Source organism: Dipodomys merriami, unplaced genomic scaffold, assembly GCF_024711535.1.
Source record: "Dipodomys merriami isolate MVZ:Mamm:240054 unplaced genomic scaffold, mDipMer1.0.p SCAF_3, whole genome shotgun sequence".
Lineage (NCBI taxonomy): Eukaryota > Metazoa > Chordata > Mammalia > Rodentia > Heteromyidae > Dipodomys > Dipodomys merriami.
The window spans coordinates 100,417,221-100,433,450 of NW_027204492.1; the positions used below are offsets into that span (position 1 = coordinate 100,417,221).

At 35.1% G+C, this 16,230-nt stretch overlaps 1 protein-coding gene across 9 annotated transcripts in view; it reads left to right on the top strand.

Moving 5' to 3' along the window:
- The window catches only part of Dmd (dystrophin), a 2,040,854-nt gene that overhangs the window by 1,664,623 nt on the left and 360,001 nt on the right, over nt 1-16,230 (top strand). For all 9 annotated transcript variants that reach the window (XM_070040660.1, XM_070040663.1, XM_070040664.1 and 6 more), the window contains one exon: nt 6,373-6,529. In XM_070040660.1, coding sequence (XP_069896761.1) covers nt 6,373-6,529 — 157 coding nt within the window. The remainder of the gene's footprint in view (nt 1-6,372; nt 6,530-16,230) is intronic.

Below are 16,230 nucleotides of genomic sequence, written 5' to 3' on the forward strand. Positions count from 1 at the left end.
TCATAAAACTTGAGTAAATCTCTTACCTGATTCACACTTCAGTTCTGTCCCTCACTAAAAGAAGAGATTTGTCCTGAAACATAGGGTGTTCTCTTGCAAGTTTACAATTCTCTTGTTTTTTTTTTTAATTCTTCAATCATTCTTTATGAGCCACCCAAACTAGTGAGGTTTTTCTACCTGGGTTTTCTAATATTTCAATATAATTGATAAAAGGGAAGAAGAAAGAAAAAGTAATAAGACATCTTTCACAAAATAAAATGACTGCTTCAATTGAAATTCTACGGTGCTGTATCATAATTCAGTTCGAGAAAACTATATACTAACCCTTCTGTAGGCCTTATCACAATTTTTCTACAAGGAATAGGGAATAAAAGTAAAAAGTCAAGCAATAATTAAGTACCATCAAACAAAATGAAAGATTTTTTCAAGTGGGAGAGAAATAAAGTGAATTTCTTTATTTACATATACAAATACACACACACACACACACACACACACACACACACACACACACACACACACACACACACACACAGAGTTATCCAGGATGGTAATTAGTCAAAGAAAGTTTTCATCATTCTGAAATATTTTATATTCACACCTTTGCATTTTTATTTTAAAATATTTATAACTTGAGAAATGTTAAAGGGAATTTTATATAAGCAATATGTACAAAGAGTTCAAATGCGTCTGTTACTAGATTTTTCCAGATTAATGTACATTTTCAATTATGAAAATCACATATATCATAATTTCAACAAAGCTTACATTTTGTAAGTTTTTATACTTTACCAAACAACTTGTAAATATTATATAAAAGTAACACTTATGAAATTATGAACATCAATTTGAGAAGTGAAGAACACCAACCTTACATAATCTACAATAGCAATATATTGCTTAGGGAGTACTTGTTATAAGCTGTTAAGAGTTTTCTATAGTGGAGAATGAATATAGAACAAAACATAGTGACAGAGTCTTTCTAGTTTTTAGGGGAAAAAAGTACACAACTTGGACATTGAATATCTTTGACCTTTCTCTCATTCTCTCATTCTCTCACTTCTCTCAATATTAATTATGTTTGGAAGTCAGAGTTTAAGTCCCATATGGAAGAAAAATGTTTACTTCTCTTTGAGATTAATTCTCTTTATTTAAAGCCCCACAGCTCCAACTTCTTTTTCTGTGGTTCTCTATTATTTCTGCATTTGGTATATGTTTGAGTGCTATTCTAGTTTATAAGGGCATGCAAGATATACAGGACTATATTATTCATTTTATAAAAGAAGTCAAGGTGAAAAATGAATTCAGCTGAGCACATTTTGCTTTCAGAAGGTATGTCTTTCAAAGGTACGTTTTATTAAGGACTTCAAAGTAGGCATCAACCAAATCACACTGGAAATATATGTATCTAGAGAAATAACAATCAGTTTATCAGCTCCTATAATTCTTAGCAGTTATGTCTCTAAAGAGTTCTTTAAAGACCAAGCAATATATCCCAACACACCTAAAGGCTGGGCATTTTATCTAAACCATATAAATTGTGCAAATTATCTACTTCTTAAGAATCCACACTTGCCTTGTTAAAAGCTAGGAGTATCTAAGCTCTTTTCTTCACCAATAAAGATTAATAGAAAAAGGATAGAAGCTATGTGTGCTCCGTCAAATGAACCTTTTTATTTGCTTTTGAGTTGGTAGAAGTAGAGTATATTTCCCAATTAAAAGAAGCCATTCTTCGTAGTGATCCAGAACATTTGGCTAAAAGTCACTAAAGTACGGGTTTCCTCACCTAAGCATGGCTTATAATTTCTACTTCCCACATCTAAATATGAAAAAGTCTTCACAACTTCTGTAGCAGTTGTATGTATCACTCTGAATTTTGGGTTTTACAATTTCAAAGCAAGATGGTTGAACCATGATCTCTAAGGTTCTTGGCATCTCTAACAGCTCTTGATATGACAAAAGTCATTCTACGCATGTGCGCGCATGCGCACACGCGCACGCAGACACACACCATTTTCAGGAAGAGGAATTCTGAATATAACATGAGTAAATCACTTAGAAATATTTGTTTGGGTTTTTTTTAACTGTATTTTTTTTGTCTTTTCTTTTTTGGTACTGGGGATCGAACCCAGGACGTTGCACTTGCTAGGCAAGCGCTTTGCCACTGAGCTACATCCCAGCCCTCACTTAGAAATATTTGATATCCACCCACAAAAATAAAAATAGGGCAACTTCTTCCAACAGACATATTAGAAATGAGTCTTGACAACATTTCATAAGCGTAACACAACCTTAGGACCGAGAAAATATTTTCTGAGCTCCTAGTATTTCTTTATATTTAGACTGCCTCTAAAATTACCACCAATAAAAAAAATCTACCTTTGCTCTATAGAGACAAACAACTAACACTGAGGCAAATATTATATATGTGTGTGTGTGTGTGTGTGTGTGTGTGTGTGTGTGTGTGTGTATCTTTAAGTAGTTATACAAAGGAGTTGCCAACAAAGCAGTTTATTAATACAAAGCATATTGATAAATGTCTCCTTTCAGCCAGGCACTGAGGCTCACACCTATAATCCTAGCTATTTGGGGGGCTCAGATCTGAAGATTGCGGTTCAAAGCCAGCCAGGCAGGAAAGTCCGAGAGACTCTTATCTCTACTTAATCATAGAAAATGCTAGAAGTGGAGCTGTGGCTCAAGTGGTAGAGATCTAGCCCTCAGCAAAAAAGCTCCGGGACAGTACCCAGGCCAAAATGTCCCCTTTTATTATTCAAGGGAAGTATTTTTTTTTAATCTTCCACAAATAGTGATCCTGGAGTTCATCTGCAAACTTCTGAAGGTTCTGGATGTGGCACCTGGGCCTTTCCATTTTAAACAAGCTATTGTGCTCAAGCAAAAGTTCTGTGTGCACACTAAAGCTTGGGAACCGCAGGATAACATGGAATACCTTTCAATTCCGTGTTTTAAACCAGGAACTATTCAATGACTTTCTCCTCTCAGGCCCTTGCCCACTTTCCTTTGCCTCAGGTTTGGTCCTCCTGTTACATCTTTTCTTTTACTCTTGTGCCTTCAGAGGAAAGGAGTCGTTTGATATGGAGCTGAGATGATCAAACATTCTGAAACTTTATCTAACTCCATGCTTTAGGAACAACCTCCTCACCCAGAAACTGGAGAGAGCTTTCATCTCATGGTTCCAGGTCCTTCTGCTGTTGCTCTGTTAACTCTCTCGACTCTCCTCTGTCCCTGGCTTCTAACAGCATCCCTAGATCACCCTATTAAGTTACTCTTAGATCCTTTAGAAATGAGTTCCGTAGGTCTCTGAGCTATTTCTTTTTTCCTCTTAGGGGACACAAAAGAATTCATTGACCCGCTAATGATTAGTCAGCACCATTTAACCTAGAACTAGAGTTGTACACTTTCTTATATAAACAAAGCAGCAGTCTTTGGTCTTACGCTGGGCAGCCTGCCCTTCAGCATTTCCTGACTTAGACCTCTTCACCACAGGGAAGGTGCATTTTGCTATAACAAATAGGAGGTTGATCATTGGGCATCTTTGCATTCTCTCTTCCTTTCCAAATCTTATTACCCAAGGACTCACTGGAACTTACAGGCACTCAATAAATACTTGTTTAATCATTGTCTCTTTTGCCTTGTCTGGACTTTCCTCCTCACTACCTATGGTTCAAAATATGCTGCTTTACAGTCTCTTTTGCCCTCAAGGGGAACCAAGGTGTGATTTCCAGAAACCTCAGGGGATCCTTTTAACCAGTAGTCATTGCATGCCCTTAAATAGCCAAAATCTTGCATAGGGAATTCTCACTTAAGCTTATTATGGAAGCCTGATAATGGAAGAAGAGGAGGAAACAGAAACATCAAAGAACTGACCACCACACTGTATGTATTCTGAACTTAGTTTTGAACAATTTAATTCCCTCTCTTACCTGATAAGGAAAAGACTCCATTTTATTTTATTTTTATGGTACTTGAGTTTGAAATCAGGGCTGCATACCTGCTAGGCAGGCACTGTATCACTTGAGCTACATCCCAAGCCCCTTTATACTTTATTTTTCAGATCTCATGTATTTTGTACGGGGCTAGCCGTGGACCGCAATCCTATTACCTGCTCTGGAATAGTTGAGCTTGCAAATATACCACACATTAACTCTTCCCCTAGATTGGGCTCAAGATATGATCTTCCCAATCTCTGCCTCCTGAGTATCTACGATTATAAGCATAGGTTATAATAGCCACCAAACCCTTAATTTTTTCTTAGTATAATGTTCATATTAAACATTGTAGAAAGAAAAGTCTGACAGTTTGGAAAAGGACAAAGATGAAAGAAAAGAATACTTGCAAATCTACCTCTGAGGGACAATCTAACTGTCATTCTAGAATTTTTTCATACATATTCAAGCAAATGCAAACAAATACATACACATACACAAACAAAATTGAGAAAATAAATTATATTTCTTTTTTATACCCTTACTCACTTTTCTATATCCATAAATATTCACCTATGCCCTCACACTGAATATTGCGTAGAATTTCATTGTATGAATTCACCATTATCTATGCAACCAATTCCCCAGTATTAAATACTTAAATCATTTTTACTTTATACCAAGCATAAATAATACTATAACATTTTGTACCTATTTCTTTTATGCTTTCCTAGCAACTTTCTTATTATTCCTCAAATGTAAGATTGTGAGTCATTGCATTTGCAATACATTTGCACATTTTAAGGGCTTTTATGTATCATCAGATTATCTTGCAGAAAGTTTGGGACAATTTAATTTCAGTAATAAGTACTCTTTGGTGGTTCTATCTAAGGCCAGAAGGAGAATTGTATTTGAAGTATCAGGATAAGTTACCAAGAAGCAAAAGGAAAGATTGCTCTACCTGGCTGCAGTGCTTTCTATTTCTATCTTTACAGCATTTGAGACTTTGTTATATTTATATTATAGGCAGCATTAATTTTTATGAATTAATTATTCCTTGTGGATGATATGCGAATGATGAACCATAATTCCAGATTTACCTGAAGATAAAGCTTTGCAATCTCCCTGCCTTTCCATTTTGTTTTCTGGACAATGATTTATTTTATTAATTTAGCTTCTCATCTTCAAGTGAATTGTGGATTTTATAGCCCAGATCATTCATTTGTATACTTTAAAATGGCATCTTAGAATTAACATGTTCTAAATACATTTGATAGTGAAATGCTTGGTCTTCTGTCTAAATTATTCATGTTTGGTGGAAGCTTTCAGACAAATGTCTGTTTTTTCTCTTCTGTGTGAGTTGTTTGAGTACATTTTACACAATGGAAACAAAAGGGAAAGTGTTAGAACTTCATGACAAGCCCCAGGTGCACAAGAGTTTTTGTTTTGTTGGGTTTTTTGTTTTCTGTTTGTTTTTTTTTTAAAGGAAAAGAACCAGGTGCCAGTGGCTCACACCTGTAGTCCTAGCTACTCAGGAGAATGAGACATGGAGAGTTGTGCTTCAAAGCCAGCTAGGGTAGAAAAATCTAGAAGTCTTAATCTCTATTTGATCAGCAAAAGAAAGCCAGGCTAGAAGCATGAATCAAAATGTAGAGCGCCAGCCTTGAGCAAATAAGCTGTTCATGAATAAGACCTTGAGTTCAAGCCCCTGAAGGAGAAGCATAAAAAAGAGTAGCAGAAAGGAATGAACACTAGGCAGAAGGACTCAGTGGAAAAGACTGCCTTGGGTATAGAGATGGAAAAGGTAAAATATGGGGAAAGGCTTTTCTGTTTCTGAAAGCAGATCCCAGGACTAGCAGGCATCACATGAGAACTGAGATTTTATTACTTAAGGTCCAGTTTTGTCAACCACAAACATTAAGAGTGATGGATTACAACAGGAAGTGAATACAATGGAATCCAATGCATTCATCATACCTGAAGTCTGAGAATTCTGCATGAGGAAAGGAACATAGAACTGAACCCTGTCTTTCCTCAAAATTGCCATTAAAATACCACCACCTCATTTTATAGCTCTCAGAAGGTTGTCACAGAGAAGCACCTATAACCTCAGCTCAGGGGGCTGAGATCTAGACATCACAATTCAAAGCCAGCCTAGGAAGGAAAATCCATGAGTCTTTTATTTCTAATCAGCCAGGTGTGTGTCTCAAATGGTAGATCACCCTAAGGCACAGTGCCAGTACTGGCACGTACAAAAATTTATTGATGGCTACCACATCACTTGCAATTGGTTTATGCGCCAGGAAAATAACCACCTGGTATAATGAGATTACTAGAACCTTCAGTTATACTTTGAAATGTTCTGACAGTTTTCTCCTGTTTTTTTTTGTTGTTGTTGTTTGGTTGTTTGGTTTTGTTTGGTTTTTAGGTCTCATTTGGAAGCCAGTTCTGACCAGTGGAAGCGACTGCATCTTTCTCTTCAGGAACTTCTGGTGTGGCTACAGCTGAAAGATGATGAATTAAACCGGCAAGCACCTATTGGGGGTGATTTTCCAACAGTCCAAAAACGGAATGATTTACACAGGGTAGGATATGTTTAAGCTTACTTCCTTTACCATAGTAAGCAGTAAGTGACTACTTTATAATTCATCTTGTTGGAAATTAAGTCAAATAGAAATTTGTTTCGCTTCTCTCATCCAAGGGTCAATTATAAATAATCCAAGCCATTCTATTTTAAATGTCAAAAACATCTACACTATTAATGCCCTTTAGGAAGTTTCCCAACTCTTGCCTATTTTTAAAAGCTTTTCATACTGGAAAATGCTGAGCATTTATAAAAGTAGATAGAATGCTACAACACTCATGTACTTATTAGGCCATTAACAATCATCAATTCATGGGTCAGTCTTATTCCTTCTTTACTTCCATTCCTTGCCCCATTATTTTGAAGCAGATATTAAGCATATGTCATTTTATCCCTAAATGTTTCAGGAAATACCTTGAAAGCAGAAAGGTTTGCTTTTTATAATAATCACTGTGCTGCTATAATACTTTAAAATCATTGGGTGAGGCATGAGAGTTCATTGCTATGATTCAGGCTACTGAGGAGGCAGAAACTGGGAAGATCACAGTTTGAGAAATTAGCAAGGTCCAATCTCCACCAATAAGAGAAGTCCAGTGTGGTGAATACCTCTCATCCTGGCTAGGTAAGAGGCACAAAGTGTAGGATTGATGTCCAGGCTGATCCATGTGAAAACAGAAGACCTTACTTGAAAAAGAAGGAAAGCATATAGGCCTGAATAATAGAGCACCTACCTAGCAAGTGTAAGGCTCTGAGTTCAAACTCCAATTCCTCCAAGAATAGTATCGATAACAATTATATCAAATAAGTCGGTATTCAAATTTTCATTTCTTTCATGCAGTCTTTTTTTTTAGTTTTTAGCTTTTGTTTTAAGTAAGAATTAAATGTATAGTAACAATTATATAGTTTTGATTTTCATAGTATTGGAATTTGATGCCACTGTGCCATGCTTCCTGTCCTGTTGTTCACTTGTTATTTTTAGGATAAGGTTTTGTTTCCTTCCTAAGTGTGTACCTGAGCCTTGATCTTCTTAATTTAGGCTTCAGATAGTTTCTGGAATCACAAGTGTGTGCCACTATAGTGAGATTACAACCAATGAGGAGTCTAATGGATTTTTTTTTGTATGGGCTAGCCTCATTCCAACATCCTTTTGTTTTCAACCTCCTAAGTAGTTAGAATTACAATTCTGAGCCAATGGTGTCTGGCCTGATAACTACTTTTGAAATAAATATAAAAGACAAAGAAATCATAATGAATACCAAGTACATTAATAGCATATACTAAAAACTTGATAAAGCAGTACCACTATGCATAGTTTAACCTTAAAGGAAAAATCTCTAGAGAGACACAGTAAAAGGAAGCATGTTGTGGGTTAAGTGTTTGTATATTTCAGAGAAGAGGATATAGGAGACTACATAGTAGAAATAAAATGTGAAGGAAGACCCAGAAATCTTTGCAAAAGAATGTCAAGAAAACTGCCTGCTTTGCCTTTAGCCATTTCCCTTTATATAACTCAATATTATGTTAGCATGGTAGTAGGGTAAAATATAATAGTGATATATTCTTATGATGTCCTAACTTTGAATATATAGTCAAAATACTGATTCATATATAGAAGAACATTTGTTGAAAAGGATAGACATTTTAAATGGAATACTTCATATGAGATAATAAAATGAGTGGATTTCTACCAAAATACACAATTTTTCTTCTGGCTTGAGAAACCAATAAAAATGAATCATTGCCCAAGTACACTAAAAATCAGGAGATTTAAATTGTGATTACTACTGAAAGGTAAGATAATTGGTCCACATAATTGCCACTACCTTTTACCCAGCTTATTGTTATAGATACTCCTTCTCTATATGCATTTATTGGCTTTAGTGTCTTGCAAAATGTACTTCTCAGTATTCTCTCCAGAATCTTAAGAAAGTCATGTGATGAAGATGGAGACACTGGAGTTAAGATTAACATAAAAACAGGTTTAAGTTAATTTTGCAACTCTTGATAAGTGTGCTCACTCAGATACCTGCCTGTTATTTTCTTGGGCCAAACCAAAGTTCTAGAGCATTGATAATTCTTTGTATTTATGAGTTCATCTATTCCTTCATCTTTGCCTCCCTTCAGGTACAAGTTAGATTTACTCATCAGATGTTTTAATAACTCATTCCAAAGCTCTAAAATCCTTGACTTTTTTAAACTTGGATAATCAGTATTTTTCCTTGTCCAGATACCAACAGAGCAAACTGGTATTTTTTCATGATCACCAATCTATAGAGGTCCATTGCCACTACACTTCTGCATTTACTACAAAACTATTTCTCAATTTTGTCTACTGCTATCAGCATAGTTACAAATAGCTTCTCTTAAACCTTTCTAGATCTGCTTTGGCTACCCTCCAATGCAATCACTACTTTTCACTCAGGTGGAAGCTATGTAAAAATACAAATTGAATTATGTCTTTGCTAGCTTTACACTCTAACGACTTCTCAATGCCCTTGGAAAAAGACCAAAAATCTCAGTAAGGGTAATAAGGCTTTATGTGATTTTTTTTTCTTTCCTTACAGCCACACTCTCTTCTGGTCTTTTTTTTCTTTTTTAATCCACTATATTCCTCTCAAATGAGGCTTTAAGCATACTGCTCCTCTGTCTTGTACAGTCTTGTACATTTTAGTTCAAACATCACACAAGCTTTTCCCTAATGCCTACATTTGATCAGATCTCCACTTTTATAAACTCTTTTAATGCCATCTACTTTTCCTTCTATAACTTTGTTTTTTGAAAACCTGTGTATGTGCTCTGGGAAACTTTTTGAGAGAGCAAGGTGACATCTTTAAACTTACTGCTTTATAAAGTACATGACAGAGACAATGGATAGAGGAGAAAGGAAGAAAAGAGAACAGAAGGCTGAGGCAGGAAGATGAATTCCAGGCCAGCTTGCAAAACACAGGGAGACCTTGTCTCAAAAACAGTGGGGAAGGAGGTAAGGACAAGAAAGCACTTTGATAGGAGGAAGGAAGAAACAAAACAACCAGTACACTTCTAAGAACCTTGTTTATTTCATAGTCTTTCAAGAACAAGAGCAAGGAAATAAAATTGTTCCCTCCTTAGAGAACTTTTCTGATTGTTCTCAACTAAGCATCCTTTTGTAAAGTTATTTTGGTGCATGTTACTTTTGTCTATAAGTTGGTCCAAATGCTTTTCTGAACTTTTCTTGGTTATCTTTAAGAAATACTCTATCATAAAACAATCTCCTTCCTCAAAGCTCATCATTCCTGCTTATAAATGAAAGAATAGTCCAGCCCCCTGACCTACTCGATTTTGTTGTATTTATGCAGCAGCCTTTTTAGAGCTATAATACAAGCGCTGCATAAGTTAGTGACACATTTGTTGTCTGTGGGCAAAAGGAACAAAGAAAACTCCTTGAAACTGGATCTACATAATGGACCTTCTGAACTCAATTAGGAAGAGTGAAATGAAGCACAATTGCCATTAAACTCCATCAATATTCAGTCATTGACAGCTTTTGTGTTTTATTTTTATTAGGCCTTAGGTTTACTTTGTACTCTTTCTCAGATTATAGATTGTCTGGCTCTTTGTGAGGTTTGCTTTTTTTTAATTTCATTCCTGTTTATGTAGAATGCTTGACATAAAGATGGGTCACTTGTAATCATAAACTACTTCCAATGTGTTTCATTGTCACTTCAAAAAAATCATCTGTTTACTATCTGCCATAAATTACTAAAGCCCTTAACTTCAACTTTATATGGAAACACATATTTTATAGACATATCCAAAATGGCAACTATAATAAATAGCATATTACAATTTTTTCTTTAATTTTTATATAACACAGGATAGTTAAAAACAAGTCATTAACATTTTGTTTGCATATCATTTAAGATTAATGATAGAATTTTGAAGGATAATATGTCTTACAACATTTTTTTTTTGGTTAGTCGTGGGGCTTGAACTCTAGGCCTGGGCTCTCTCCCTCAGCTCTTCAGCTATAAAGGTTAGTGCTCTACCCCTTGAACCACAGCGCCACTTCCAGTTTTTTGGTGGTTTATTGGAGATAAGAGTCTCACGGACTTTCTTGCCCAGGCTGGTTTTGAACTGTGATCCTCAGTTCTCAGCCTCCTGAGTAGCTAGGATCACAGGCGTGAGCCATGGCACCTGGCTATACACCATTTATTTATTTATTTATTTTTGTCTCTCAGTGCCTGGGCGCTGTCCTTCAGCTCTTCAGCTCAAGGCTAGCACTCTACCACTTGAGCTACAGTGCCACTTCCAGCTTCTTTCTTTTTGCTTATGTGGTGCTAAGGAATCAAACCCAGGGCTTCAGGCATGCAAGGCAAGCACTCTACCACTGAGCCACCTTCCCAACCCCTATACACCATTTTCTTAGAGTGAAAATATATAGTCAGTCTCACTTGCTCTGATGGAGATGTAAATGCTTTTCCAATAGGTAAATAATAAATACTCCATTCCTATATAGTCCACATAGGTAGTTGAGACTGTGGTCTCACTCCTCAATGCAATTGCCCCACCCATGGAAGTAGATATATGTTTCCCAAACCAGCTGGACAACATAACAGCTACAAGATAATGGCTCTCAAGACTAATTAATAAAATAACACTCTGTATGTGGTGAAGTGTTATAAATAATTAAAGCTCAAATGTGTCTTAGCAAATATAAACTGACCAATTTTTATATCTTTTGAATACATTATCCTGGCTCTTACAGTTCCTCATTATTTGCCTCACTAGACTGCTCGTTTTCAATTAGTGTATATTATTCTGGTCCAGATATATTTTTTAAACTGACTTCCTTTGTTTTACTTGAGCAGTCACTAAAGTGATATTTATTACTTGTCTACTTCTGTGATTAACCTAGAGAGAGTCTTAAAGGAGGCAAATAATAGTGGAGAATTTCTAAGGAGAACTGCAATAAACCGTGAGCTTATTTAATTCCCTTCTTGCTATCCCAAATCCAAATGGAGATTAGGTGTTGATTATAAGAACACTGTAGGTAATGACTTTTGTTTGCACTTTTACTAATGAAATTGTTTGTTGTTGGGTTTTCATCTTTCAATTTAAAAATCTTTATAATCCCTTCTCCAGAGACCATCAAGGACACCTTCAAAGCTTCCTGAGATTTTCTGGTTACGATTCAGATGGAAGTAATCAATACATGCATTATTAAAACACCAGACAGAAAGCCATTATTGCTTGGATGCTGTTGACAAATGAAAAAGCTTGAATAAAGTAGTTTACTTGTTCATTTGTCAGGTCATATATTATGCATGTTCGATTTATTCACAAGTCACCACAAAGTGAGTCAGAGGTTCCAAATTCAATAAAATTATCCTAAAATCACATTGTAAATTATACATTTATTTGGAATAATTATATTATCAATACTGGCCTGCTAACTTTGACTATAATTTTAGTGTATATCAGATTGGAGGAGTTTTCTGTATTTTCTTTACACAGAAATAAAACATTTCTTTGGATACTGTTTGTGAATGCTAAGTTTTAGGTCAGGTCTGTGTTGACAAAAATATATACTTCCTTCTCACCTCTGAAAGATGACAAAGGTTGTGACATAGTATTTCATTTCTACACTAAAAGCATGATCTTTTGGAATTTCTAAAAAGATTGGGTTCCCTGTAAAGTTTACTTTTAGTTACATCTATCCTGAGATATCTTGTCAGCTATACTGGAAGAAATCAAAATCTTTTTTTAATCTATTCTTCATCTGTAATGAGGGAAACTATGTTCATATAACTGTGATATTCTATGCAGTCATATTTAGGCAAGCTGAATAAAAAAGACTTGAAACTTATTTTTAGAACTGCATTTCTAGGCATTTGTGAAAATCTTCTGAAAACTAGCTGTATCATCAGAATGTAAGAATGGAGTCATCTAGGAATTGTTCTTCTTTAATGAGTATAACAAGATAAAATGTGAGCAATCTACAAATTGCTTTCTCTATTAAAGTGTTTTTTCTTTGTCACAATATTTTGATATCTTGACAAATATTTTAAGAGTAATACTTGTATGGTGTTTTGCTTTTACAAAGTATTTTATATATACTATTCATTTAATTACAAATAGACCCTTAAACTTGCACTACATTCCCCAAATTTTTATTTTAGAGAAAAAATTATAACCACGATTCCTAGAAGTCATTGTTCCTTTCAGAAACTATTTACATGAACATCTGTCTACTCTGTGCTCACCTATCTGTGGCCATAGTGAACATGATTCCTTGCCCTCATGGATGTCCAACTTTAGTGAGAGTTGTTGATATACTAGAAATATCAATCATAGGTAACATCTATGAAGTAAAAAGAAAATAAACACAGTAGAGATAGGAAAAGACTGGAAATTATAACTCTACCTTAAGTTATATTTGAACAAAGGTTGGTCTATGTGTATGAACCAAGTAAATACCTTGAGTAAAGATTACTCTGGTCAAAGTTTATGTGCATTAACACATTTGGAGTATTCAAGTAGTATTTCTCAGGGAAAAAGACTAGGAGACTGTGGTAGATTGTGGAGGGAGACAACAGGAAGGTAATGAACAGCTTGTAGGCCATAGCTTAGAGGTGGATTTTCTTCTGTGTGCAGTGAAACATCACTGAAGGGCTCTCAGCAGGCATGATGCGATCTGATTTATGTATGCACAAGTTCACTCCAGCTGCTATATGGAAAATTGACTAGGAAAGGCAAAACTTCAAGCTCAGAGAAACTTAGAAGCATGGCAAAATCATCTAGGAAGTAAATGATGATGGTTTACACTGGAATGCAAGGAGAGATATAATGAAAAATTAGTTTAGCCCAGCTATAGTTTGAAGGTTTACCTGATAGATGGAATGTGAGTATAGATGGAATGTGGAGTGCAAGGGAAAGAGAAGAGTCAAGGCTGACTCTGAAGTCTACAGCTTCATTGAATAGGAAATTGACAGTGCCATTTATGGAGATGAGAGGGACTCAAATTATCATGTTTGAAAATGTATACTTGGAGCAAATCAAGGAGTCCAATTTGGGATTATTTTGAAAGACTAGACAAATGATATGATTCAGAAATTTACTGGTTATACTTGACAGCTTCAGATTTCAGCTGAGTGCCTTGAAAATGGATATAAGTTCATTTATCACATGATTTTCTAATAATCTGTTCATTTCTACTACCAATTCAGACAGAAACAATGTCCAGTATTTAGAATTTAGGCTGAATAACCTAAATGAATTCCCTAAACGGCCATGGGAACACACTGACTTCTCCCCAGTGATTTCTCAAGGTCAGTTAAGAACTTAGCAACTTTTATTGTCAGTGGGAAGTGACTTCTCCACTTGGAAGTTGGCCCAGCCTCAGGACTGAGTTTAACAGCTGTTCAAGATGCTCTGTGGGCCTGAAACTATTCCTGTGAGCAGGCTGGACTCTATCTAGCCCATGTCCTTGATCCAAAACAACACAACTTTTTGTTTTAAAATACTTCCAGAAAAGCAAATTGAAACAAAGTATTGTGAAAAATATTTTTACCCAAAACATTGAAAAAATTTCTGAGTTATAATTCAATTTAAATAAAACAATTTCAGGATTAAAATATATCCATTTGTTTTCCAATTTTGTTTCACAATGATTTAATCTCACTTCTAAATTAATCCCATTGTACATGTTATTGTCTGAATCAATGTATCTGATACTGTAATATCTTTACTTATTTTGTAGTAGAGTCAAGTATGTTACAATCTTTTTTCATCTAATTTCTAAATGACTCCGAAGTAAAACTCATAGAAGCAGAACACAGAGTGGTGATTGCTAGAGGTTGAGGAGAATTGTTACTCACTTTGGATATAAAGTTTTGGTCATGACATATGAGTATCTTCTAGAGATCTACTGTACAACATTGGGCCTATCATTAATAATACCAATGTATGCACTTAAAATTTATTAGAATGTAAATGTCATGTTAAGAATTTTTACCACAACAAAAAAAATGATGATGGCCTCATTTTTAGCCCATATGCCCAGGTGCATAATTATTGTAATGTTAGCTGTCTCAGATGATTTTTTAGAAAAAGCTCTTTCTAATTGCTGTTCAGTTTCCTCTTCCTTCAAATTTCTTCATGAACCTCTATAAATTTGTTTAGATTCTTGGAGCCAATATTCCTGCCACACTGGCCTTTACCATATTCTTGCTTTTTTTAAGACCTTGGTTTTTAATTTGGGCATTGATTGTCCATAAGTCATCATTTGATAAACTATTTTTGTGTTTGAAACTCAATTACTGTGATAGCTTTTTAATTGATTATAATGGAATGAATTCAACAACTAACTTAACAGACATAAAAATATATAGGAGATATACAGACAAGGAAAAAATAGGATGGGAATTAGCCTGATCCATAACTATTTGGTGACTGAATAGAACTATTGAATCATTATAAATGTTGGGGTCTGCCTAATGTTTTCTTATCTAGAAGTGCTGCAGTGTAGAGGAAAAGCTCTAGCTAGTGGTTCAAACTATTTAACATGTGGTGAATGTTTACATGTAAACATGTTTCAGAAACAGCTACCTCTTAAGAAAATTCCAGCCAATACACTCAGCTCTGTATCAGAAACATGAGAGTAAGCTTAAAATAACGTGTTTTGTTTTTACAAACTCACAGCATTATTTTTTGTCTCTAATGATTCATGAGACAAAGCTTTCATCTATAATCAAGTTTTGCATCTAAATAAACCTGACCTTCCTTATACACATTCTTACTTTCTAACTGGATATTCTATTTTTATTCAACAATATTATTGAGAATAGCCAAGCAATGGATACAACTTTTATCATTAGCACTGCTGCTTAGCAGAGACTATTTAATACAACAAGCATGTAACAGCCTATGGCTGGTTAATGATCTAAACATATTGACTATAGAGTATTAGGACTGGATGGTAAAATGTAGATAAGGTGATATAAAACTGGATATTTTATAAGTTAAGGTAGAAAAACTCAGGAAGATTTGATGACATTTACAAGATCTCTGTAGCCAATTTCTGGCCCAAGCCAGACTTAAATCCCAGAGCTCTTCCTATTCAAGGTTATGTTCTTTTCATCACTCCAACAATCTGAGATCGTTCTGTCAAGTTATTCTTCTGAATATGGCAATTATATAGTTATTCTATCAGATTTCAGTCTGAATAACACAAATAGAACTTTGCTACTTCAATGGGACTATAGATAAAATTCTGATCCAAGAATATTGTACATGACAGGAAAACATCTGTATTTTGAAAAGCAAAGGCTTTTATTTCCATCTGTCACAATACGACCCTACTTCCCCTGTCTATAGACAAATACAAGGTAGTTTTTCTCCCTGCAATGTCAGTATCTGAGCCCAGAGCCTGTCTACTCTGATAAACTGCTAGCAAGTCAATATCTCACCTTTTATTCCCTCCTCATATGCGATTCTGAGAAACTTTCATTTGTGGAATTACTAGGTATTTCTTATCATATTTATCTTGCATGCCCTGGAAGCAAAAGGGGCAGAAAAAACTTCATTAATATTTTTCACATATATGGTGTCCAAATTATATTTGAGGGAATTTTTAGTTTTTGCGCTTTCTCATTTTCAGCTTGGCTTAAGAAGGTCAAGATTGGCTAAATGAACTCCAAGATATGGAAACAAGAGGGCTTTTTT